Source organism: Platichthys flesus, chromosome 7 (assembly GCF_949316205.1).
Source record: "Platichthys flesus chromosome 7, fPlaFle2.1, whole genome shotgun sequence".
In the NCBI taxonomy this organism is placed as follows: domain Eukaryota; kingdom Metazoa; phylum Chordata; class Actinopteri; order Pleuronectiformes; family Pleuronectidae; genus Platichthys; species Platichthys flesus.
Window position 1 is genome coordinate 15,604,872 of NC_084951.1, and position 27,551 is coordinate 15,632,422.

General features: G+C 44.2%; 2 protein-coding genes across 2 annotated transcripts in view; one reads left to right on the forward strand and one right to left on the reverse strand.

The window, feature by feature from the left end:
• Window positions 1-5,825: 5,825 nt before the first annotated feature.
• Window positions 5,826-8,324, reverse strand: birc5b (baculoviral IAP repeat containing 5b). The gene is made up of 4 exons (XM_062392581.1): window positions 8,076-8,324; window positions 7,230-7,339; window positions 6,130-6,247; window positions 5,826-6,033 (listed from the first exon to the last, which is right to left on the reverse strand). Exons 1-4 carry the CDS (start codon window positions 8,199-8,201, stop codon window positions 5,941-5,943), a joined length of 447 nt encoding a protein of 148 aa, XP_062248565.1. The 5' UTR covers window positions 8,202-8,324; the 3' UTR covers window positions 5,826-5,940.
• A 9,620-nt stretch (window positions 8,325-17,944) lies between these two features.
• Window positions 17,945-27,551, forward strand: part of znf385a (zinc finger protein 385A) — a 53,999-nt gene continuing 44,392 nt past the window's right edge. Inside the window, exon 1 of the mRNA XM_062392900.1 lies at window positions 17,945-18,251. Coding sequence (XP_062248884.1) covers window positions 18,242-18,251 — 10 coding nt within the window. The 5' untranslated portion in view covers window positions 17,945-18,241. The remainder of the gene's footprint in view (window positions 18,252-27,551) is intronic.

Consider the following 27,551-nt stretch of genomic DNA (forward strand, 5'->3'; position numbering starts at 1 on the left):
GAATTCACAGGGAACAGTATAGTGATTATACAGCTTTGCAGTCCTTCAATTCAATGCAAAGTGCTGTTTCAATATAAAGCTGAGGAATCTCAGATTAAAGAGAATTTTAATCCCTGAGGCTCTACTTCACAATTGCTAGAATGGACACACTGATATAAAAACCAATGAAACTGCACAAGTTTCAGTTGATGGAATAAAGACACACTTTGTTGCCGGGCAAAAGAGATCTATTGCAGGATGTGTGTGTATGTGTGTGTGTGCGTGTGTGTGTGTGTGTGGGGGGGGGGGGGGGGGGGGTATGCAAGTGTGTGTGTGTGATGTCATTCAGAGGCTTGCTCCAGGGTTTCTACCAGGTCAGGCAGGAGGCTGTTGTGGGCCATGGGAAAACAGCTCTAGGGAACAGGTGAACGTGTCACAGAGGCCTTTCTGATTCCCTATCGTTGGCGTTCTCTGCCACATGTCCCACTTTCCCATCCAGCTCATGCCAAAACACTGTAGGGCAAGAACTCATTCTCAAAGAACTCATTCACATTAAGTCAAAAGAGAGAAAAGCATCAGATTTCTGTCCAGGGACATGACATGTGGATTTGAGGAGCTGGGACTATAACCAATCAGACTTTTTTAACTTCACTTTGAGAATGATCTCAATATACAATGAAGATTGAAACATTTTAATTCCAACTTTAGCACCAAGACAGTAAAATGTACTGTATTCCAATACCTATATGTCAGATCAATTCCAAGTGGCAAGGTTCCTAACACATTTATTTTGCATTAAAGTCACGAAGAATGACAAAAGTCTTTGTTTTGACTTTAATGACCGCGCTGAAGGACATGATGGCTCTTGACATTAACAAACACCGTGGTGCAAAGATGGAGTGGTGAGTGCAAGCGCCAATGTGAGCGAGTGTGTTTATCATTGTGCTCCTTCAGACAATTGTGAGGACGGCAGTGTGCCCCGGAGGCTGTTGTCCTAGAGGACTTTCCCCCTCTTCAGCTACCTCTCCAAAGGTTTGTCTTTTCCAGTCCAGGCAACAGTTCAGAGAGGCTGCAGGAGAAAAAGGGAGCGATTGTTTTACTGGGCGCCACTGGTCCATTGTGAATGCAGCCTGTTCTTTCTCTTGACCTGTGACCCGTATTGTTGTGGGGTTTCTCGTTCGGGGAGGGCAGACAGCTGGGGGAACTGCGGGGGGGCTGATGGACAGCTGGGCCAATTTGCAGGGATAGAGAGAGAGAGTGAGAGCATGAGAGAGAGAGAGAGAGAGAGAGGGATGAGAGAGGAAGAGGAGACTCAGTGTGTTGAAGGGGTAAAAGGGGAAGAGGAAAGAGGAGGAAAGGGCAGGGGAGGTGAACGAGGTCCTTGCTCCTCATTCACGAGTTTGTGCTCTCTGCTCTTGTGTGTCAGTCTTGGCATAAGAATGACACATAGCTTTACACACAGGCAGACATTTGGCCTGTGAGAAAGTACTGGCAGAGTTAGCTGCTGGCGTACACCCTCTTTGTGCCTCGGCTGTTTTGTTTCTGCGCAAGCTGCGGGGGGGCAGGGTGCGTGGATTATCCTCCAGAGTCCAAATACATGAGTGGGTGGATATGGAAATAATCCACGTAAATTAACTTTGGATACAAGATTACAGAAACCAGAGATGCACGACTGTCCCTTGAGATTGCAGAAAAAATAGTTTGACGGTTACACATAAAACAATTAAAAAAAGATGTCGAAAAAGATACAAGGTTAGGATTTGCTCTTCAATTTGATATTTTATCGGTGCACGCAAGACAATTCTGTCCCATTAACGTTTATTGATTGAGGTGTGTGTGACCTGGCTGTACTTTGTATTACAGACAGTGCACACAGACTGAAGTGCATCATATCTATGACACGGGCCATGAGGGATGTAAGAGAACACATGCTCTGTAATGCAATCTTGGCCGAGGTGCAGAGCACGACCTGTGGCACCGTCCCCCTGGGGGCGTGAGGTCATGTCAGATATCAGCCCACAGATAATCAATGTAGCTGCACTCAAACTACTGATCATTACATTTGTGTGATCTTTGTGGATTTTAGTTTTACAAAACTGCACATTATAAACATGATCCCTTATTACAATTTCAAATATTAGGATTTGAAGATAATTCAGTTTGACAGGGGAAGTTGAAGACACAGAAAAAAAGAGGATAAAGTTAAAACAGACTTTGACCCAACAGAGTTTTTGAAGGGCTGTATGAAGCTTACACTCTCTTTCTGTCTCGTGCTCATATTCTAGTCTCTACGTGCAGCACACTTAATCCACTGGCCAAACAAGAGTTGCTCCCACTAAAATGAAAAGGTCCTGATCCATAGGAGCGAGATGGAGGGATAAAGCATTGTGATTAAGATAGTATTAATGGGGCCATAGGAGGCTGGAAGGCTTTAATCAGTGTCTGTGTGCCGGTAATCCCTCTGCCTTTAAGCTGGGGCGAACACAGTGACTCCCACCCCTTCCTCCTCTTCCTCCTGTGCCACAGTACGCACACACACACAAACAGAACTCTGTGGGGAGCATGTGAGCGCCCGAATTGAGAGGTGGAGCATGCACTCTGAAACAGAGACGCCCAAGACTTAGACAAGCAGCTGGTGGAAGAAAGACCAAATAGATGGAAACAGAGACGTGGGCAACGACCGATAAAAACAATGAGAGATGGTGAGGTTGGCATCATGAGAAGATGTATAGAATTTAAATGACGAGGCCCGGGTTTGTCAACACTGTTAAGCAATTCGATGTAAATAAATATATATATAAAATATTGCCTTTTATTACCACATCACATCCAATTTTATCAGCTTAATCATTTATAAACTAAACTCTCTTGAGTCATGAACAAAATTAATTGCAGCTTTAAACTTGAGTGGCACTCCGCCAAATAGTCCTGTTTCAATTTAATCAAATTGCACCAAGTTGCACATGCTCATAGAAATCACCTCTCTAAATCTCTGTGAATTATCTTTAGGGCAATCAGTGAAAATGGAGGAACACCCTATCTCGCAATGAGAAAAAATAAATCCCCTGACCCCCCCCGATCAGTTTCCACACCCCAATTTAACGGCTTCTTCCTTGACAGATACCACGTCCCTCCACCAAGTTTAACAGATATCCATCCTGTAGTTTGTGTGTAATCTTGGTTAAGACAAAAAAAACTGATAAAAACGCAACCTCCTTTAAAACCTACTTTTCAGAGGTAATAATAAAAATCAGAGGAGGGTTCTCTACATCAACATGTTGAACAAGAACAAGAATTACCCTGCCTCCTTTAAAACTTTGAGTAAAACTCAAATAACCATGTCAGTTTTGTCAGAGAACACAACGATAACGAAATTGATTGACAGCTTGTTACAAGAGAAAAAGGAAAAAGGAGATGGATGGGGAGGGATGAGGGCTACTTTCAGACTCATTACCTAAGGGAGAGGGGTGTAAAAGGTGATATTGTGTGCACGAGGGTACGGGGTGCACCCTCTCCTTGCAGAGTTCTCTGAGAGTATTAGGGTGTTGGAGTTAAAGAGCTTCTAATGGGATCTGGATGCTGTCGTGTTTACTCTGGCCCCCCCCTCCATGCACGCCCCCTGCATTGTAGAAGTTGCTGGGCTTTGGGACACCACAATGGGCTGAGTGCAGGGACAGATGGAGGTCCCTTTGGAAGAGGGCACAAAAAAACACAGCCGAGGTAGGAGGGCCGATGGTGTCTGAGAGCGAGCGGCCAGCACGCCTCGCTGCTAGAGACGTGGGAGAACATTAAAGAGGCGGAAGAGCTGAAAAGGGATTTTAATTTCTTGCCAATTGTGATGCAAGGAAGAAAGTAACTTGGCGTGTCCCTTTGTTATCTGTGAATGCAGCACGATAAAGACAAATTCACGTGGCTCGGGATCAGGACCACTGTGGGGTCCCGGCCGTTTGGTCATCTGGCCTGTATAATCACTTCTCCTGCCTCAGGTAGAACTTTTCAGAGTGAAGCAAAGAACAGATTGACAGTGTGAAACGTGGGTTAAATATTTGCGATGTGAGGAAATTCTGTTCATTTAGCCTTTGTATATCCAAGGTTATACCAGGTCAGGCTGTTGGGGCTGAATACTGAAGTCATTCACTTAGGGTAATGCAGTGTGTGGAGCATGAAGGGCGACGGTTCCATGATAGATGCTGATGAGGAGCGAGGAGAAGCATTGGAGGAGGGTAGAGGGAGGTACCAGTCGCAGGAGCAACAGATGGGGCCTAAAGCTCAGGTTGTAAACTTTCTGTTGGTAACATCTGTCCATTTGTCCATCTGCTACACTCTCTGTTTACAGTTTGTTTAGCAGAAACTCATTAATTAGAAAAATGCACGAGAGGCCACTGGTGCAAACCTTTTGTCACAGTTTATTAATTAGATACGGAAAATAACCGAGTACGTGCACTGGTGAAATGCAAATTCCTATTAGCCTAATGAATCATTTTAAATGCAATTTAATAGGTTTATAATTATAATTGCAAAAAAAGCTGGGTTGGGAGGAAACACATGAAGCAAAACTTCACCCCCCCCCCCCCCTCCTCATTTTGGGATCCAATCAAATCAACAGTGCTGCACCATTCCCACAGATAAGCGTATTTATCACATCTGTGCTACTCTGGGACAGGAGTCACGCCATGCCATTCTCTTTGTTCATTTTCTGAAGCACACAGAAGTAAGTGGATGACATGGTATGTGGGTATGAGCCCTGATTACAGTTACATTAGCAATTGATGTAAACATGCCCCTCATGATCTGTGCAAATATCACACCACTTACCTAAATGTCAAAACCCACCATCTCATCAGTAACTCAATTTTTGTAAGTGGTTCATTTAGCTGATGCTCCTGTTGGCACGCCAAAGCCACATGCATGTAAAATGATTACTTTTGCACAAATATTAGTATTTTAGTAATAGCTTTCATTAAAGAAGAAATTAGAGTCCTGAAAAAGAGTTATTAGAAACCTTACATCACCTATGGGTATTTTACTTTTGTGGGGCTAAAAATATGCCCTCTTCAATTTGCTCCACAGCGAGCGGATAAGAGAATTAAGCAGCAGATCTGGGCTCAGTGGCCAGAGTGTTACATTTGACATTAATCCAGAACAGTGGACGGTTGGAGAAGGGAATAGCATCTTTTAATCCCAGGCTCCATCCAAGCCAACCCTTTCATCGCACACAGGAGCGACTCACTCACGCTGAGCCCGACATCCTGTTCCTGCTTCATACAAACAAGCGTGTAAATCTCAAAACTTTACACCAACTCGTGCAAATAATTGAATGGTAACCCTTTGGTCTTTAAAGGCTCAACAAGACCAGTGGAGCATCACAGAGTGGAAGGGCTTTCTAGAAGTGTTTACTGCATGAGCACCTTTTCTATGGACTTTCCATTGTCAGCTGCAGCATCCTTCAGTGTTTCCTGAATCTCAGGCCTCCTCACTGGGCAAGGCGAGTGCCCTGGTGAGCCCCCAGTGCTCACTGTCCCTCTAGATGTAACAGATGTTACTGGGGCAACAGTTGGTATTGAGAGGGAGGGGCTTCAGGCCATCTGTCCAGGGTCAAGGTTTGAAAAGGCCTGGTCGAGATGGCGGCACGTTCAGGAAAATGGTAAGTATTTGGTTGTAAAAGGGGGAATATAGCAAGCATTGTAATGCAGCTCAATGTGCGCTTTCATTTCACGCTGCCTTTGTGAAGGTTGTGAGTGTAAGATTAGGGAACTCCACATATTGTCTGGGACAGGAGAAAACTGTGGAGCTTTTAGTGCAAAAGCACCATCTTGTGGTTCAACAAAATACTACACCCAAAGGCATTATATTCTTCAAAACTTTATTGATATAAACTGGTATTGCATCAAGCTACTGAGTGAAGACCACAGGCTCCTGTGACACCCTCAAGATGAGTGAAGCAGAGAATGGTCACTTTCCTTAAATCTCAGAGTCAAACTGGGATTTTAGCCTCTCAAGAGTTTGGTCGATTTCGTCCCGTAAATATGCCATCTTCTTGTGACAGACTTTCCTCTGGAAAAACAGCAGAAGCAGCAGAACATGATGAGAAAGTGCAGCACAAGTATTCAACCCCTCACTTTGTGTCATATAATCTACAAAGACACTTACAAGGAAGACCTTTATCCTCTTTTTCTCGATGACATAGTATTCTGCCGCAGTTAGCTTAGTGAAGTCTTTCTTCATGGTTAAGAATCCACAGTTAGGAGAGCGTTTTACATGTTCAGTCCTGGGCAGGAGAAAAGATATATAAAGACGATTATATTTAACTGAGAGTGGCACATAAAAAGGTCATGGTCTTTTAATATAATGCAGTTTCACTCGGCGTATAATCCTCTGTAAAAGCAAATACCACAAAACTACAATATGCGTAATGTGGTAATCTGCTGATCAAGTCTGAGAAACAGCTGCATCAAGTGGGAATTATGGTTCTGGGTTACATTATTGTCATTAATACGTAAAAAATGGAGCAAAAATGCATATAAATATAATGTCATCCTCAAAGACACGATGCAGTCATATGGTAGACAAATGCAGTAATATAAATTTAAGTGCAATATTTAAAATCAAACAGCAAGAAGGCCTAATAAATGCAAAGAAATGTGTGTAAGCTGTTGCCTGCGAAGACACTGGTCATTTATTAATGTCTTAGATAGCCGCATTACACAACAAATACTGAACATCCTATCACCCAGACCATGGTGGGAGGATGTGGTATTTATCAGGGAGGAACCCATTAGATGTTGGTGCTGATCCAGATCAAGGTTTGGACCAAGACTTTTTAAAACTTTCTTCAACTTTGTGAGATGGGGCATCTTTTTTTTCTTAACATTTTTCACCATTTTCCTCAAGGAATAACCGATGATATGTGTTCAGCTTGACTTAAATGGGACTGTTTGGTCTTGGCAGAGCTCTGCCCTCTTCTGAGTGCTATCCATTCATCTGACATTTACCCTGTAACAAACATTTTAAATATAATATCGGGCACTGTTGCTTTTATTGACAGTGCAGATTCTTAGCATGAGATGTTGAGAGATAGTGGTCCAGACACGGAGCAAAGGTCTTGTGTCGGATCACAACCTGCAGCAAAGAGGCCTCAGTTCTGAATCTACAACATTGGCATAATGTTCTTCAGTGCGTATATGAAGGTAGATAAGGTAAAGGGGAGGGGGGGGGGGGGGGGGCTGAATAGGTTGACATGCTTTTCTTACCAGGGATCATCATCTGGCTCCCAACCCTCGAGCTCAATCAGGCAGTAGAAACACGAGGCGACATCAGGCTCATTCTCACTGGGGCAGTGGATGAACCCGGCCCTGGCCATCTGATAGAGCAAACAAACAGCAACAAACGGCCTTAATGTCTTATCAAATAAAAAGCCAAGCACTAACTGAAGGAATGATATGTGCTGATAACTCAATGACAAAGATAACAAGTGTGATACAAGACAGAAAGGTCAGAGCTAAAGGAGGAGAAGTGTCAGTGCGGCTGATCTCCTTTTAACTGGTCGGGAAGTTATGATCTGGTAACATGGGGTGTAGTGTTGCTCATCAAGTGAGGTGTCAGCAGCTCGTCCGTCATGGCTAGAGCGGGGGGGGGGGGGGGGGGTGTCAGAGGGACAGTCCGTGAAACTAAATCTGGCACCTGCTTAACCGTAAATCACAACCTGTCACAGCCTTGCAGTGTAAAATGCCTGTGAACACAAGGTTGAGGTTTAATAGCTTTTAATAATTGATCTCATAAAACCCACTGTTATGTAATGTGCAGGTTTATGTATAATGGGCTGTATTCTGAAGAGCTATCTGACACATCCTGTCTGAAATGAGAGGAAACATCTGAGATACGAGTCTGACTTCACATGGACCTGAACTTTAACGTCTTCCCTGCAGACATGCTCTCCTCATGCTATAAACACACATTGTCCAACTGCTCTGTCAAAACTAATCATCAATCACAGATGTTTTTTTTAATACTAAATCAACAAATGTTGACAAATGTTGATTTAGCGGTGTCAAGAAGTGTCAAGATCTCTGCCACGGCAAAGCAAGTGTCCTCCTCACCTTCTCAGGGGTGCAGTTACATTCCTCCCTAAACGGCCAGTCAGCAAAGCTTTGTTCTCGTAAATCCTGACTGTACATGTTGTCATAAAAGCGGAACCTGGTGCTCAGTACGTCTATGCTGGCCATGTCTTCAGCGGGAACGGGCTCAAGCCAACGTGTGTCTGAAGTCACAATGGCTCCAAGATGGCTCCACACTAGCTCCTGCACACTAACACAGGTGATTTCAGTTTTCCACTGATGGAGGCCTGCTCAGGTTCGAGGTGGGCCGGGCTGCGACGGGGGATGTGAGGTCACCAGACTCATCTAGAAGAGGTCTGATCAGGAAGTAGTCATGGTCTCCACTATTTGGGCGGTTTTAGACATTTTTATTTATTATTTACTTCACTTGCATTTGTTCTGTATATCCTACTTTCATGACACAACAACAACAACTGTAGTGCTACACTACACCCTCCTAACAATAATTAATAGTTATTTTGATTCACAAAATCCAAATCATCCTCCAGATCCACACCAAATTTCACCTCAGTAGAACTCTTCAAAATTTGTCTGATTTCTTTGGAAATTCTCAAATATATCCAAATGTTAAACCCAGTGAGAAAGACTTCCTGCATCTCCTCCAGTTTAATGGATCTTCCCTCACACGTATCACGTCCTTCCACCTAGTTTTGTAGTTTTTATTTAACCTTGCTTGAGGGGTGAAATCATAACCTCCTTTTCAGAGGTTACTGAATGAATTTCATTCCACTGCACACATCAGGATTTATTTCTGAATGCTCTCAGGTGTGAAGGAGATTTCTAAATGAATTTTAACTCCAGTCAAGATCTTTCAACTCATTTTTCAATTCAGCAGCATTGCACAGTCAATTCTTATTATGTCTTTTTTACTGCTACTTTGAGGAGTAAAGGGGACAACGTTGAAAGTCTGACTTTAATTTGGCTACACTTGCCAAGATGAAAATGATCTTTAATCTATTAAGTACACGGAAATCTCCAAATAAGAACATAGAGTTCCCGTTGAGGTTTCTTCTTCCAGCATTCATTCCTAATGGAAAAAGAGAATAAATATGAGAAAAGTTCTCAAGTTACTCATCTCAAAGGGAATTTCATTAAAAATGAAATTATTTTGTTTTGGAAACGTGTTCGGTTTAAAAAAACTATTTTTGTAATGAATTATATACATGAATTTCCTCATGCAGGAACTTACTTAATCACTCACTATCACCTTAATCAAACATCTGATCCCCAGAAGTCTAATTCATAAATTTAATTAACACTTTAGGATTATATAACCTCTATCTATTCAAAATTAAAGTCACATCAAATGTTATGTGAACTTTATCTCCCTCTGCTGGCAATTGAGAGAAATTTAAAGACGATGCACTGATCCTTTTTTATCGACGCACATTTGGGTTTAATCCTGTGATGAGATCATTTTAAACCTGCACCTGAAACCAAACAATTTACATAAAAAAGTACATTTGTTCCTACAGTGACAGGTAATCAATAAATCAATTAAACTTTGTTTGTAAAGCACCTTCCATACAGGCAGGTGCAGTTCAAAGTGCTTCACAATTGACTGATGAGCCAACAAAAGACAAAACTAATAAAATGCTGACAAATAACATAAAAGATCTTTTGAAAACTATGATAAATTATATAATAGCAAATCTCAAAAGTACAATATATCGAATAAATAAAAGTCAAAACGGGACAAAAACTCACAGTAAAGATATTAACGGATGGATAAAAAAGTAAGATTAGTGCTCTTATTGAAATGAATCACATTTTCCAGCCGAGAGAATATAAAAGGTAATGAAGAAATCCAGAAATCCAGAAATCCAGTTGTCCACTTTAATGGTTTGTGGTGTGAACTTTACCAGTGTGTTTATGAGTGTCAGAGACAGCCTTGGTCCACAGTGTGCCCCTGTAACTCTACCCCTCAGGCCCCCCGGTGCTGAAATGTGCTAACAACTGTAAGACGGTGTCCTTTTCCCCATCTAACCTTGTGCCTTTGGGAGTGCGGAGACACAGCGCGTCTGCGTGTAGCACTTTTTCTATTCGGTGTGTATGAAACCAAATAGTCTGCAGCCCTGTGCCTGAACTGACTGGACATGTGTTGACATCATTTTACGTAGGCTCCAGAAGGGCCTGTGTGCTGGGTGGCTGCTCTGTGCAGACACATGGAGACTAACATCTACTTCTGAATTTCTGCATGTGCCTGTCACTGTTGTCTCTTGACATTTTTCCATACATTGCTCTGTTCCTCTCAGCTTCTGATGTTTCCCTCAACATTGCTGCCCCATAGGTGTGAGCTTCATCTGTTCGCCCTCCTTCATTCCTGGTGCAGACCGTGGCCGTCGAGCATGTTGCACCAGCGGACACCTTTTGTGGAGTTGAGGATTTCTTGAAAATAAAGGCCCATAACAGCTATTGACACATGCTTGTGCCTTGTTGGTTTCCATCTCCTAATGGGTGATCCTCCATGAGAGACAGTGGAACTCTTTGCAACAAATCACCTCTCCACGGGTCGGCGTTTTCTCTTCTCTCTTACACTGCACCTCACTTTCATTCCTTATTCCTTCATTGACATATGACTCCCTTTCCTTCACTCCCTGCTCTCTCCTTCCCCTGCCCTCACTTATTAAGGTCTGCCACGATCAGCTGCTGGAATCTCCTGCGCCAGCTTTGTTTTTCACACCGGGCCGAGAGGGTGAGGGAGAGAGGGCGGGAGGAGATAGGAGGATGTAGAGGAGGGTAGGTGATAGAAGCAATGTGTCTGTGGTCTCTATTTCCGCCATGTCCTTCGCATTGCCTTATGGGTGGAAGGGTATGTTGTTTGCCCACGCAGCTACTGGAATCTTTTCGGACTCATGAGAACCACTGGGGACATTTTTGGTTTTATTGTATGTGAAGAGTTCTTGTCACTTTCATGCTGCATGCTGAAACTGTTGTGACTCAGTTTTCCTGCAAAGGTTCATAGTTTGGACTCAGTCGGTGCAAGTAACAGGACTAGAAGAACAGTCAATGTGGAACACAGGTAAGAAATCAAACCTATCTAATGCTTCTGTGTCTGTCGGCTTCTTTTTCAAATGATCTGGCATTGTCCTTTCTGGGGAGCAAGAAATACCTTCACTACCATTTTTGTGGTGATTGTTTGAATTTGTGATGTTATAAATTTGCCTCGGCACAACACAAACAACTTTATTTCAATGAATGATTAGATACATGCAGTTAGGTGCATGTATGTAAGTGACTGATCTCAACTCTCTGCTTGAATATGTACACGACATGAGTCTGTGGAGCTGAGGACGGTCCTGATAGCTCCACCTGTCCTCTGCTGCCATCTCATCTAGACTGAACATACACAGTTTTAAGCAGAGCTGCTAGAATATTGTGTGTATGTCCATGTGTAGCTGCTTGTGTGAGAGTTGGTCATGTTGGTGTGTGCGCCCTTTTTAGTTATTTGTTTAAAATAAGGTAGAACATTTGTCATGTCTGATGAGACTATGCTTTGTCGCAGGGGTTGTGATTTATCCTTTTTCATTTCATCCATCCGCCACGTAAATCTAAACTGAGTTTAAGAAATACACTATAATCTATGGAGAATATAATCCGCTCAAATTGCCATAAAATCCACACATCATAATGTAATGACAACTTGCAACGTGTCAGCCCTAAAGCATTTAGTCTAGTAGTCACCGCACAACAGAAATTACTGAAGCGATGCTTCAGTTTTAGAGCTCGGTGTGTGATTTCAGTGCCGTTGGAAAGAAGATGTCCTCTCCTCCAGTGCTGGTGTAAAAATGTCAGGGATGTGTGAGAATGTGACAGTCAACATCCACATTCTCCGTCTCTGTAGGAGGCGTGGATTCACAGAACAGGCACACCCACCTGAGTACACACTCCTCACAAACACACATCCTAATGTTCGTCTGTAGCTCTCCTAAAATTCAGGTTGGCTTGAAAACTGTGTAAATCGAAAACGGTGTTGAATGAACGCAAGCATATGAAACTAGAATGGCACTCAGTAGAACCTTTGCTAACTCTCTAAAGCCTCCCTTACAATAGCCCTTTTGAAATCACTAGATCTTTGATATTTGGATCTACTCCAAATTGCACACACTCATAAATATCAGTCCCCTTAATGTGTCTGATGTGTTTTTATCTAGATCTGTTATTTATTCTATATAAGAAATCAAGGAAACTTTTAAGGAATGCCCTTGTCTCGCAAAGTTAAAGAAAGTGGACAAAATAAATCGTTGATCTTTCCTGTGATCTTGATATGCAACACAATGAAATGGGGATTTCCCTGAAACAAACCACATCCTTCCACCTAAAGTAACCTATCCAGGGATTTTCTGCATAGTCTTTCTTACAAACAAACAGACATTACCTCTCCGGTTGAGGTAATCAAACTACTGGCTGCTGACACTTAAGAAGAAAATTACTCAGAATCTGTAAAGGAAAAGAAAATTTAGAAAACTATTTGTTTTACACTTTATTACCATAAAGAAAAATGTCATCCTTGTTTTCTTGTCATTATTTCCAACAAGCAATTACATGTTAAAAACCAGGTAAATTCAGTGGAAGGTGAATCTCAGAAGATATTGTATCTTAGGTATTCTATAGGGAAATCGACTTCTGTTCTCCCCCCCCCTCTCTCTCTCTCTCTCTCTCACTCTGTTTCTGAATGTCTATAGCCTCTGCTAAGCAACAAAGCACTTCATTACTCCAAAGGCCTGTGGGTATCCTCATTTTGTTAAGTCTTTCCTCGGGAACAACCAATGCACAGGATATATACGGTTCAGCTTGGTAACATTTCCTGCACATATCCTCACCTAATCAATAATCTAAATTTAGTGAGATGATTATCCCTCACATTTGCAAACTGATACGCTGAAGCGTCAGACTTGCAGGCTCAGGCAGGTTCAAGGGGAATGCAAAGGTCCTTCTGTTCGTACTTGGCTGACTTCTGCGCTATACGTGAATGTTCTTAATGAAGCCCGTAAATGGGATGTGTGTCATTATCATATATAATTGATTATTAACTCCACCAAGGATTGTATATATTTTCACTCCTGTCCGTTCGCTTGTTAGTTTATTTATTTAGTGAGTAAGGTTAACGCAAAAACAACTGAAGGGACTAGGACATTTTCTTTTCTACTTTTTTTAACATTGAAAAATCTGGTATTCTTGGGGGACTGGTATTTATGAGTGTGTGCAAATTGGTTCCAAATAAAAGTCTGTATTTAGTGAGTTTAAATGTAGTTTCAGAAGGGGACTATTTTAACGTTTGCACTCTACTGAGGGCCTTTCCAGCTCTCCTTCAAGTAACACAGTCTATTTGAATCATACTTGATAGTCTAAGAAGCTTCAGTAAATGCTTTGCCACGTTGTGAGAGGCGGAACATGTATGCTGCCTGACAGTTGCCTGGCCCCCTCACCTTTGACCTTCGAAGGCAGTCTCTAAATTCACCACCACAGTGTCAGGACACACCCAACGCATGATACGTGACCTCTGTGTGCGGACTCTGAATCAACACAAATCCTTGTCATTACATCAAGCAACGCAGAGTCTAGAAGAATCAGAAAAGAGTGAACACAATTTCTAGAATGTCCTGCAGGCCATGGACCAGGAAATGAAATATGAGCAGAATTTATGATCAACAAAAGCTGCATTCTGACACTTGCCTTTGAGCTGCTGAAGCGCCGTGAGTTAGAGTCTGTCTGACATTTGTCACTGTGTGAAGATTTATAGTGTGTTTCCCTCCCTGCAGGATTGAATGAAAAAGACAGATTATAGCATTATATGATTGGTGGAATCTGATATAGTCGCTCCCTCAGGTGTGATAAACCCTCACAGACTATTACCGCGCATCGTCTCTACAAGTCCCTTCACATTTGACCTGCTGCACTTGGGCTATGTGCACTTTGCCTAATTCTCAATTCTGCAGATAAATAACGTTTCCAGTAACGATATTGGCAACGGCAGCTTTGTCAACTTTGTTGTGTCGACTCCACAGCTTCCTGCTTGAGTGAGGCGTTTCTGATTAAGTCTGACAGGCCATTAATACCACACCAGCTGCCCCACGTCTCTCTGGTTCCCTTATTTATCCGTGCGTGTGCTGACATGGCTCTGGGAACAGTATAGCCTCTCGTTTCATCCATTTTTCATTACGGAACTTCCCATGTAGTAACAGAGTCACTCAAACTGGAAAGGGGTCGAGAAATTTCTTATGTTCATGAGGAAATATAGTATTGTGTTGACAGGCTCGCTCCAGTAGAGAGCAGCATACACTAAACCAATTATCACTGTACAGGTTCAGCTTTTGTGTTTGTGCGTGTGGGTGAACAATTGTATTAAAGTTCCAGTGTGTAAGATTTAGGTGTAAGGGATCTTTTGGCAGAAATTGAATATGAAATAATCTTAGTGATGTTGTCACTAGTGTCTTTCATCTAAATTGTATGAATGTTGTTTTATTTACCCTAGAATCAGCCCTTTATGTTTAATACTTTATATTTACACAGAAAGCGGGTCCTCTCTACGATGGCCGCCATGTTTTTTTACAGTAGCCCAAAATGGACAAACTAAACACCTTCGATTTTTTTTGACAAATAAAGGTTTCCACAGGTTCTCTTGCATGTTTGCAAGGGGAGGGAGAGGTGGGGGGGATTCAGCTGCAACATGTAACTTAACCACCAGATTTCATTAAATTCTACACACTTCTCCTTTAACATTGGGAGAAACAACATTCTAGAAATTGCATCGACAGGAATTATAGGAAATAAAACTCCCATTTACTTTTAGACAATGCTGTGTGACTCAGTTTCCCCTCACAAGCATTGCATTCATTATTGTTGAGATGAATCTTTTTGTGTTGTTATTATTGAAAAACTATCTATTAAAAGCACTTTACTTTACGTGTCCCTGACGTCTGGATTTCATCCTAGTGACTTCTTAAAAACTATAAAAGTAGTGATGTAAGCTGATAGTTTTGAAATGGAAATAAGAAACAGTGATATTCCTCCAGTTTTTTACTTTTGTTTTTGGTCAAAGAACTGCAGGTTAGCTGAATATGCAAAATTAGAAAAGCAACCAGCATAGAGTGAAACATATATAGATTATAATAAAAGAAGCATTTGAATAGGGGACGTCTTTACCTATAGTTGGTCCTGGATTACAAATTCCCCCGAAACTTCTTTGGAAATTATTTGGAAATTATGGACCTGCAAGATAAAGCTTCACCCTGTTTTCTATTTTTTCTGTTACTTTTAAAGTGCCATTTGTAAGTGAAGTACCTCTAGCAATTTAAGTGGATGACAAATGAAATAATGGCATCATTCATTTAAAATATTCCCCCCTAAGATTTGTCCATTTAACACCTCCCCAGGGAGGTGACAGAGGTCAGCCCATCATCTTCAGTGGCAAACAAAGGAACCTAAACATCCAATTTCCTTCCCTCCTCCCTCTCGCTTCCTCCTGTTTCTCCTCATCGCCCCTCAGTTCACATACCTGTCCAAAAGTGACATCTGTCGTCCCCTCTGGTGGCCCGACCTCCTCTCCTCTGGCCTCTCATCCCTCCTTCTTCTTTCCTATACGGATGATACAGGATCCCCCTGCTCCGATTCCACCCTCTCATCATGACACCCATTAAAGTGGCGCTGGGCCCTGGGCCCCCGTTGGCCCGACAGCACATTAGCACTCGGCCCATTGAACGCCAACAAGGACCCGCTCTAAATTATTGATACCAACACAACTAATGAGGAAACCCTATCTCAGCTCTTTTGCTGACACACAAACGCACACACACACACACACACACACACACACATGCACATTGGAGGACTGGCATGCATTGCTGATGACTTTTGTACTATGTTATGTGTCCCCTTTTTAAAAACTGCAGACCTGATCTAAGGACTCACTGGGTTGAATTCCTTTTCAAATTTGCGGGTTTATCCTTTTGTGTTGGAAGAGGTTTGGCCCACATCTTCAACATCCATCTTAGTTTTATTATTTATTACATACGATAAAACTACTTCTCTGTTTCGATTTTGGTTGGTGGTTGTGACTGCAAGATGATTGTTTTGCACCTCACTGTAGCTAAGAGCTGCCATATGCTCTATAATACCAGCAGCTTTTCATCAGTGGATTTTTTTTTCCAAACGTACAATCTATAAGAACTTGCGTGGGTGTTTATGGACCCCTAAGACTGCCAGTGTTTACATACAATGGATTAAATGTGTGCAACTGCGAGCTGCTGTGCAGAGAGGTACTGAAGGTGTTCGCCAGCCTCCTTAGTATTCACTCCAACACCCTGTGACTCACTGCCTCAGCCTGAGAGCGTGAGAAGGGTGGGGGGGTGGGGGGGGAGAGCAGAGATAGAAAAGAAAAAGAGAAGGAGAGAGCAGGACAAGAGGAGGTACTGTGAAACATCAGGCGGCGTTCTCCCCCCCATAGCCCTGGGCTCACGTGTTTGTATCTGTGTGTTTGCAAGCGTGCCTGCCCAAGGGGATTCATTTTTTGACAGCTTTGTTAAGCCTTCTCTTAAGCGCCGAGCTTCTCAGTAACATTGTGGCTGTGTGATTTTCAAAAGGTCTCTCACTCTCTCTCCCTTCCTCGCGCTCTGTGGCTTCCCTGTGATTCCTCTTTACGGGGGGGGGGGGGACTCGAGAGATAGAAGCAGAGAGTGGCTCTTGGACATGTTAGCAGACGCTGTTTGAGTGGCTTCTCGGCGTGAAGGAAGTGGACCATGAGGAGCTGGCCGTGAAGCCCGTCTTCAATTAGTGACCGCATTGCTGTGGTGGTCAACAGTGACATTCTCCCACAGACCTTCCTCTCCTGTGTCTGTGTGTGCGCCTCTGTATTCCATCCTCCCGGTTGTCTCTTCTTGTCACTCCACGTCTCTTCATCCCTCTGTCAGTTTGTATTTAGTTTAATCTCTGCCCCTCCTTCTCCTGCTTCCTCTGCTCTGTCGCTTTCTATTTCATCTCTACTCTCTTGCTTGCCATCCCCCCCAAACACACACACACACACACACACACACACACACACACTCCCCGCTCCAATCCCAGTCTAAATTCCATCCCTTTGACGAACACAGAGGCTGATAAAATGTGTAACCTTGTCTGGGCAGGTTAGGGGGTGGAGGGAGAGACAGAGCCACACAGATAAAAGGTTAATCCTTTAACAGGTCCACATACACATGGAGTCAAAGGACAGCGAGGGGGTGGCGTGGCAGACAACAAAATGCAATAAACAGCTCTGACAATCAGGGGGAGGAGGGTGAGGAGAATGGAAGGGGGGGGGGTTCTGTCTCTCCTTCATGACTTCCACTCTGCATGATGACAAGTGTTTGCTGCTGCTCCCATTGGTCGAGGCTGCCACCAATCGGAGCAGAGGCATGTAAGGTGCCTTTAGGTTATACCCAGCCCTAAAAACAAGGAGCAGGGAGAGAGAGAGAGAGAGAGAGGCAGGGTGAGAAAGTGAGTGTGTGTGTGTGTGTGTGTTTTACTAGAGAGACCAAAGCAGGCGCCGACTTGACAGAGCACTGAAGACCATCCCTCTGAAGCTCCCAGTGAGATGATGCATCTGAGGGGAAACTGCATGTCAGCTGTTTGTTGGAGACCTCTGCAATTCCTCCTGGCTGCTGTGGAGAAGATGATATTGGTTCTGTAGTCGCCCCCTGCGATTGGCTGTCACACTTTAGGCTCCCCCTCCTCTCTCTGACTCCCTACTTCTCTCTCTCTCTCTCTCTCTCTCTCTCACTACCCTGAGCTTCTCACTCCCTCCATACTGTCCTCAGGCTTTACCTGAGCCTCAACTGCAGAAGCTCTGGACCACCCCCCCCCCATCTCCTCCTCATACACACACACATACACACACTCGCTCTCTCTGTCCCTCTCCCTCACCCACACACAGAAACTCAGCTTTTCACCTGGAGAGGACAGGCGCTAGGGAGGACATGTGCAGCAGCAGCAGCGAGAGCAGACTCTCCTCACATCCAGTGCTGCCTCTCTGAGTCGCCTCTTTTTGGAGAGTGGGGGAGAGAGGAACTCTGAGAAGAGAAAATTTGGAGCCGTTCTCCCTTGGACAAAGCAGGAGAGACAGGGGCAGTGAGGGATCTCTTGTCAACCCAGGGACACCAAAGGCAACACACAGCATGATTCTAGGTGAGTTGTGGCTTTTCTATTGGGCGGACGGAACTTTTTAAAGGTCAGTCGTGTTCTCTCGGTCCACTCATCCTTATTCTGGACCAGCAGCGCCTCTTCATTACTGGTCTGCACTGCTTGGTTCCCATGCCACACAGACATCCATCACTATTGAGCGCTGGCTGGGATGAACCCTTAAATCATGGTTAGTGGGTGTAATTGCTGTAATAGCGTGCCATCGATGGGGCAGGTGTGAGTGATGACAGGGAAGGTCAAAGTGGACTGTATCATTATGGGCTGTTTGGTCACATGACAAGGCTCCACTATTCTCACATCCTGCTTGGAGAGCTGTGGTGACAAATATGGCTTCACACCAACGTATTGGTAACCATTGGAATGCAGATGTGCACAAAGACTTGATATGGACTTAATCACGCACATGTGCACTTCTTTAGGGAATTTACACCCAGTTCCTATGCACACTTCTCCTCTATCCATCCCAATCGGAGATGAGCAATCAGGTCATCACACAAGTGTCCTATTGTAAAGAAAAACAAAAAGATTCTGTGCTCTGCTCGCTGCACTGTACAGCTCTGAGGTATTCTACAGGGTTGCGCTGTTCTGAGTCAGCCGGCGCTTTCTTCTTTAGTATTCCGCTCTCATATTGGCCATGTCTGAGAGAGAGAGAGGGGATTCTGTGTGGTCTCCACAAAGTCAGCCTGTAAATTCACATAGACGACGGGAGCTACGCATCTATGTAGTGAAATGAGTGACCCTGGATGTATGGATATGATAGCAACAACGTGTGTGTTTGTGTGTGTGTGTGTGTGTTTATGCTCACCAAGCAACGCGTTGTGTGTGTGTGTGTGTGTCAGCTTGTGAAAGTTTTCTAATTCCGTGCTATATGCCCCAGAGACTTGTGTGTGGCTACCGTGCGTGCATTTGTTTAAAGTGTGTATGTGTTGTTATGGGCTTGGCGAGAGGCCACTTGGTTTTAACGCATGCCTGGGCTGATTCCTGCTCTCCCGGCAGGCATGTTTTTCAGGCAGACATCTCTAATGATTATAGGGAGTCGTGTTGTCAGAGGTGGGTGAGTTTGACGTGTTGAAGAAACTCCCGTGAGGGAAAGGCTTAAAGCAAGATGTCAAAGTTCACGCTGAACAGTGACGGGAGGAACTTTTGCACTTTCTCCAGTTTATCATTTGTTTTATACGGAGATTTCTGTCTGTGATGGTGTTTGTGCCTTGGTTACATTTCCAGGTAATGCTGCCGGTCAAAAGTAAAAACTGTTTCCTCGCTTCAGCTCCAGTTAACAGTTAGGCAAGCACTGTCTTGATCAGCTCGCAGATGGTAGAAGCTCTCGTAAATTAATTTTGGTCAGGACATGTTAGCGGCAGCTTTAACCCTGAGCGGTAGCTGTGGCACGGTAACAAACATTGGGTAAACTCGCTCATCGGAGCAATGGTTTGAGGGTAGGGTAGTTATTACAGTGGGTCTATTTCAATTGTGGCGGTAGTAATAAAACATGGAATGTGACTTGTGTTGTGCAGTATCATGTTTTCAGCCTCTGCTGTCAGTGTCATTGCATTGCACGGCCGACATTAACAGCAGCCTGAGTGGTGCTTAAACAGCGGTAATGTAGCTGTAGCTCAGTAATGCCAAATCCATGTGTTTTTCGTCACTTCTAATGGTGTGAGGAAATCTTCTCTCCACGCACACACAGCTTAAAAAGCTGACTGCGGCTCCTCCTTATTATTCATTTGTCAATCAGATAGGTATCTTCTATTATTTCTGTCTGAAAATTGAGTTTCTTTCCCGTCTCTAACATTCTGCTCTATTTGCATGATGATTTGACAGCTGAGCGATTTGACATTTCTGGTTTCTTCCCCCTGAAAAGGGTAATGACATTGTAATGACCTTTCAATTCCGGCGCTGGCTGATCTGGACCTCCAATCAGCAAATTAGCTGATTCACCTCGCTGATATAAATCTGCAAGGGTGTGATATGGTATCTCTGACAAATGCCGATATATGTCATTCGGTTTTTTTTTTTAAAGCACGCGTAATATAAATGGTGTGCTTCTGCCGGCATTCACTGAATGCATCACTAGCTGTGTGGCTCATAGTCGTTTCCTAGCCGTTGTTTTGTTTGACCTTGAGCAAACACCCGTTCCTCATGCGGCTCCGTCCATGATATCGTATTCACAAATCCATGATAACTAGCTGTGTCTGCAACCCGTGGCCCTGGCAGAGGTCTTTGGCCACTGTGATAGTGATGACAGCCCTGATGCTGATAATGGCATGGTGTGGTTGTGCTGTACAGAGTGCTCTAAACAAAGCCGCGGGCAGCCAGCTTTGCTCAGCCTGACATGGGCTCTGCACCAAGTTGGGGGGTACGGGGTTGCTGCTGCTGGTGTTGTGTTTTGTGTGCGTGTGTTTGCCTATTTAACTGTGAGTGTGTGTCATCTGGAACGGAGAACAGAGCGAAACGTTACAATGGTGAGCTGATAGAGAACATGATCTGCGGGCTCCTGTAGGTGTAGAACCTCTCGATACACTGTGGCGTCATTGTGGCCAGCCGCCATGTTGAGTGACAAAAAAATACTCCGCCTCCAGCTCGCCGATGCCCGGAGGGGAGCTCCTGTAGCAGTGTCGTCTCGCTGTCACCCAAAGAGGCAGCATGATGATTGTCTGACGAGCGTGTTCCTGGGACACTCCATTCTGTTTGGCTCCATCTCAGTGTGTTTTGCGGAGCTTCAGTCACAACTGGTTCGTGTTATAATGTTGTTCAGCGGCTCATCGGACCTGTCTGTTTGAGTCAGCGATGACCTCCACAGCTCAGGGCCACGCGGTCTCTCTGTCTCTTTGTCTCTGTGTTTGCGGGCCCACTCCGGCCTCATCTGTCTTCATAAAGTGTGTCTCTCAGTTGACCCGTCTGCATAGCTATTGCTCATTCCATTAACCGAGCCCTTCTCCCCCCCTTCCCCCCTCCCTCCCTGTGACTGCCTGCACACGCTCACCTGGCTCTAGAGGTCAGCTCGAACAAACGCCTTCGAATATGTCTGCGCGGATCAGCAGTTTTTTTCCCCCTGCATTTTCTCTGTGACCGCTCTGCTCTTTTAGTTGATGTCAAACTGACACAGTAATTATAACTTCTTAATGAGCCAGATATTTGGTATGCATAGTACACTGAGTCCCTTTAGGCTTCTTTGCATATCCAAGATATAACTGGAACGCCTCATTGCAGCTAAACCTGGAGGATTCTGCAGTGAAACTTGCTAAACAGTCATATGCATTGCTTCTTTCCGATGCTTTGGAAATACCAAGATATCCTCGGTCCTAAGTTTACCTTTGAATGATTAATCACTCTCTGATCTCAGTTGGATGTTCTGTTATTTAAGTTAGAACTTAAAAATGGCGATAGTAGGTTGCTTCTGAAAAACTTTGTTTGTTGAAATCCTCTTCACGTACCGATAGCTATCGTTATGTTAAGTTGTCCTGGCCCATGCAGGACTTTAATAAACACGACCAATCATCTTATTTGGACAAATTGAAATGATTGGCTGGAGTACCGGTCTGTCACTAGCTGACCTGCCTGTCTAGCAGAGGAGACAGAGCAGCCAGAAGTTAGCGAGCAAGTCACAGAAAAGTCTTCTTCAAGCAGCATGTGTTTTCGGAGTGTAGCTATGTCTCAAGGGCAGTTGGGACGGGTGGGACGTATCAGTGTAGCCTGCTCCTTCTAGCTTTCCCAGGATTACCAACCCTCACTTTAATGCGCATGCTGTACATTTTCCCAACAAGTGGGACACTGGCTTCATATTTCACCACATTGTTTTGCTGAATATCCTGTTTCTCTTCAAGGGGAATATTTTTTTTTCTGCCGGCGACTCGGTGTAGATGGGCTGGTTCTCTAAACTTGACCCAGCTCAGTTTTCAGTACCTCCTCCATATGGGTAGGGGCTCATTGACGCTCACAATCATTCACTTATTCCCACAATCATAATTAAAATAGGCCTCATATCTCCGGAGTAACATAGGATCCAATATTAATGTGACTCTGTGTACTGTGTCTGTGCATGTGTGGATTTATGTATGTGGACGGGTAGAAGAAGAAGAAGTGGCTGCTCTCTTTCTCTTTTCTTGTCTTTCTCTAAATCTGTCGCACTCATGGCTTGCAGAAAAATCAGTCCTCAGTCAAAAAGCCACCATAACAGGTCTCTTCTCCTTTGCTTCCTGCCCTCCCCTGCTCTCCTCTATTGCTCCATTTGTTTACGCTGGAGTGACTCCATGTCAGCAGGTTGTCAATATTATTTGTAAGAGACTCTAATAAATAGGCTTGTTATTGGACTGGTGGGAAGACAACCCATTGTGTCTGTGAGTGGCTCTGTGTAGTTGTGCGTGCGCGTGTGCGTGTGTGTGTGTGTGTGGGCGATCAGTGTGTGAAGCACTGCAGAGGGGAGGGAGGTGGAGGTGTCTGTTCCTCCTACTCCCACTGCTTCCCTGGCGTCACTGCAGTGCCCTCTGTCAATGACCATTCATTAAAAGCAAAGGCCACAGCGACACAAGAGTAAATGCACGGTTTCAATTTGTGAATTTGAGTGATGAGGCCTTTTCACTTTTCCCTTTCTTTACACAGAACACACACTGAATGTAACCACGATGCAGCTCCTCGGTGAACGCATATACATAAAGAATGTGGGCTAAAGTTTACACGCTCACCAGCGCCGGCACCTGCCACCGCCAGCAGCTCGGTGCTGTTGCTCCGTGAAGCGCAAAAATGCACCTGTGCGTGATTATGATGTCACATTAGTGCATTCACCAAGGAAGCCTGGCTGACTTCTTACTGGGAGTCCTGGGGCTACACGACACCTGGGAGTTGAAGCCTGAAAAATGTTCTGAATGCTTCAGCAGTCGCTCTGATCACAAAGTGGAAAGAGGCACAGATGATTCTTCACGCTGCAGCTCTCTAGGGTTTACAAAGTGCCACTGTTGCCTTTGTCATGTCGATTATTTATTTTCTATCTCCTTTTCTTTCCTAAGTCTTTGTTTAACCGAACTTTTACTCAAAGCCCGAACCTATTGATATGTTGGTTGGCAATTACGTTTTGATTTATGTTCATGATCATGCTGACCTTTGGATCTTTGCTTGATTATTAGCAACGCAGGTACGTGTCCACAACATTCTTTTACTCCTCAGCTTGAGATAGTTAGGACTGAATGTCTCAGTGTTCTGTTTGAATACAAATAAAGGTTATTATTTTGGTTATGCTTATTCTGTTAGGGAAATGTGGGAACTCAATTTCAACCAGAGTCCCACAATGTATACTGACATAATGTGCATCAGAACCTGACTGATTTTTCAGATATATTGACTGATGTATTTATATTTTACAAATCTGGTCTGTAAATAAGAATTAATTTTAAAATAAAACCTTATTATAAATAACTATTGACAAAGAAAACATAAAAAAATGTCAACTGAATATCTAGTGCTTGAATCCAGCAAATATTTTTTTTTTCTTATGTAATTGTAAACATCATTGCCCATCTTAGCGATATGTCGGCTGATATTATTGACAACCATTGTGTTGTACGTTTCATACAAGTGCAGCTATACTATATTGGAGAAACACAGCTTCATAACGGCCACGCTACTTTTAAAAGGTCAATTGCATTTAAGATTTTTCCAAATCATACACAGCCCTCTGATGCTACAGTGCTTGGAAAAAAAGAGGAATGTGATTTCCCTCGGTTTTCACATTCGAAAACATATGAAATACAATGAATGCCGTATGCAGTCTCTGTGTTCTCTCTTGGACAATCACACTCATCGAAAGTAAAAACAATTTCATCAATCAATTATTGTGATAATTCAGTAACAGCGGTGAGAGGTGCTTCACTAACAATTTCCCGAACAGCATCCAAGCATAAAAAGGTTTGAGCAAAACTAACGTTTTCGGCGATGGATGTTGCATTAATCATGTCTGTTCTAGTTCTGTGTGCTCGGCGGAGAAGATCGGTAGCAGAGGAGGGGGAAAGAGAGAGAGAGAGAGAGAGGCAGACATAAAATGGAGTGAAAAGTGTCCTCATGAAAGAGAATTACCTCCATCCAGCTCTGGGGGGAGAGGAAATTCCTCTGAGTGCAGTTGAGATAGGGTTTCACACAAAGACCAAAAGAGAAATCAATTCTCCTTGAGATGCAGCAAGGTCAATTCATAGGGGCATGGCTGTAGAGGAGAAAGCTGAAGGGAAGGAGGAGGAGGAAGAGGAGGAGGAAGTTGATGAAGCAACCAAAGAATGGGAGAGCGGGGCTGAGTGAATAGTGTAGGAGGAGAGAGACTTAAGGGAGCATTGAAGGGATAAAGTCGGGGAGGAAATGAGCAAACGGCGAGATGAGGAAGACTCAATATGTTATGTGGTGAGCGGGGGGGAGACGGTTTTTCCGTTTCAAGCCGGCCTATGAGGGAGAAATCTATGCTTCCTTGCTGACTGGATGCATTGAACTGTAGTCTCTGTGTATCATCTGACTCATGCAGAGGGGAATTGTGAGCAGTGTATCTGACACACTGTCGGGCATGTCATCCTTACAGCCCTGTGTGAACTTCACTTATAGCCACAAGGACGTCTCCTCACTCTGTGACCTCATCCACCCAAGCAGCTCAGGCTTTACTAGCACGGGGTTAGGCACACAGACTCAAGCAATCGTGCTTTTGCTTCCAAGAAGCCTTGAGCTTGCATTTAATCCTTAAAGTTACATGAACAGCTCAAAATAGCTTAAATCTCCAGCCTCAACGCCTTCCCCCAGCCATCAAAATCTACTCAGCCATCTGAGTGTTTTAATGGTTTCTGTAACGGCTGACGAGACGCAGAAAGTGCAGGGTGATTAAAGAAGGCGTCAGTAGGCTGAGGTCAGACCTGCCCCTTGTGGCATGTTGCCCATTGACGGCGACTGTAAAAGATCTCTTTTGGAAATGCTTTAGTTCTGTGTCGGACGAGAGCCGGGGAGTTCTCTCCCTAGCAGGTAGTTACGGGATCCGCGTGGCGCAGGGCTTAGTACAGGCGTCTGGTATGCACACCTGTCTCCACACAAGTTCTTCCCCAAACAAGCCGCCCTACCCCTCAGAGAGGAAGAGAGGGTGGGGAGGAGAGGGGGCTCTGCCAGGACCTGCACCACAGCACCCTGCCCCTGCCTAGGGGCAGAGCGGGGGAGGAGAAAGGGAAGATCAGGAGGGTGAGCTGCCAGAGGTGCGGATAAGAAGGCTGTAAGGGACACAGGGGTAATTTGGTATCTGAGGTCGTCCATTCCTAAGTCTCTACCTTGTGGCTGGTGTCACATTTTGTTCCTTGATTTCCTTTTATTATAAACATATTTATTTGATTTAATATAAGTTAGAGCATTGGATGTTAACAAGGACTGAATTCTCAAATCTCCTGCTGACAGCTTCTCCGTGCAGCGTCTGTTATCGGATACACGGATGAATATACTCCTTCTTGTATGCTCAACACAGCTCTCAGCTAACACAGTGGCTGTTAACGCAGTTCGAGAGCGCACTGATGAAATGTAACACATGGATACGCAGAGAGGAAGGATGGAAACAAGTATTTCCATTTAATTAGCACAGTCAGGATCGGTGCAAATGGCCCGGACGAGACAGGACGAAGCGCCTTCAGATTGTGTTTCTCACATCCAAATAATGTTGGTTAATGTTTGGACTTGTAATTGGTTTGCTTATTAATTTAGCGTCAGGGTTTTGACAGGATGTCAAAGCACAGCAGTAACAGGCACATATATATTGTAACAGCACTGCTTTGGCCTCCGCCCTTTTCTCAACATTTCTCATTTGCTCCAGTGATAGCTTGTGTAAATGTGAGAGATTGTATTTACAGTAGCACCGAAGATGTTTTTTTGTCACTGTGCTGCGGCAATAATCACCAGCCAGCCACTGCCACAAATCTTCATTAAAGGATTAGCCGTCAGGGAGACAGCTTGTGTTCCTTTGCTTTTACTGGTGGCCGGGAATCCAGTGCTTTCAGCCCTGGTCTCTCTCCTTCCTATCTCCTGTCACTGCAGCTCACCTGAGAATCTCACACTCACACCAGGGGCACACACCGACTCTGTATTTGTGCCTTTGTCTTTGTCTCCCTCTTTACCCTCCTCTTCTCATCTCATTCTATCTCTGACTTTGTCCCCGCATATGTTTAAATCTGCATCTACATCATGCACACAGATCCTGTCAGTTTGTTCCCTTGAGGTGCATCAGCAGCCCGGTGGGCACTCATATTCAAGACACAACAAATTAAGGTCACAGCAGGGAGAGCCGAGGCAGTGAAGGACAACATGATCTGCCAAGTATATCTGTGTGTAATGTGCATGTATATATATATTTATATATATATTTATTTGCCTCTTGCGACCTTTAATCATTGGCACGACTCCAGAGAGATCTACTGTCAAATGACTCTGGTCCTGTTCAAAGGAAAACTGACCCTCATTGCACCATTCTGCAGGATAAAAGGGGCCTACCCCCAGTCTTTGAATCCAGGCATGAAAAACAGAGTGATGAATGCTCTTTTGAAGGCTCTTTGATTTCACCTGATGAAGACCACAGGATTAAATTCCCTCTTGTTCCTGCTGGGAGCGTTGTGACTCATCTCGGGCTGTTGTCGGCCCATCAGTGCTTCGCTGATACCCGGGGGCTCCTATTCACACACCTTGGTTGGTGAACATACACAGAAGCCATGGACACACTGCTGAGGCAAACTGTTGTCTCTTTGTTGTCTATGGATAGAAAGACTAAAGCTATATGTTAAAGGCTGGTCCCGATGGGGTCCAGAGGCCTCATCTCTGCCATCCTGAGCCTCGGACCTCCCCTGAAGGGCAGTGTCGTATTCTGCCTGACTGTGCGCGACTGTGTAATCCATAGCTGCAGGGAGGGTGACCTTCACAGCAGGCAGCCTCACAGCAGCCTGCGACACAGGCACTCAGGGAAGAGGACAGGCTGGACACGGGGGCTGGACACGGCAGTTCTCTGCACGTCTGCATGGGATTCTCTGTCTCGTGCGACTGCCATAATGAATATTTAATTGTTCTTTTCCTAAAGGCTGTTTTAAAAAAAACAAAACACATTCATTTAATCTTCTTTAGTGATTCCCATTTTTTTATATCATTCGAACAAGGCTGGACTTGAAACATCTATCTAACATCTATCATTTTATGTGCTGCAGGGTCTAATGGAGAAAAGCACTTTATAAAATCAAAAAAACAAGTAATACCGACTCAATTCTGGCATTTATCTGCAATTGGAAAGAATACAATTGGCAT

Excerpts from the sequence above, each read along its gene's own strand:
- birc5b (XM_062392581.1), bottom strand. The coding sequence starts at position 8,201 with ATGGCCAGCATAGACGTACTGAGCACCAGGTTCCGCTTTTATGACAAC. Across the intron at positions 6,248-7,229 it reads GAGCCAGATGATGATCCCTG|GACTGAACATGTAAAACGCT; the intron begins GTAAGAAAAGCA and ends TCTCCTGCCCAG. Across the intron at positions 6,034-6,129 it reads AGAGGATAAAGGTCTTCCTT|AGGAAAGTCTGTCACAAGAA; the intron begins GTAAGTGTCTTT and ends CTGTTTTTCCAG.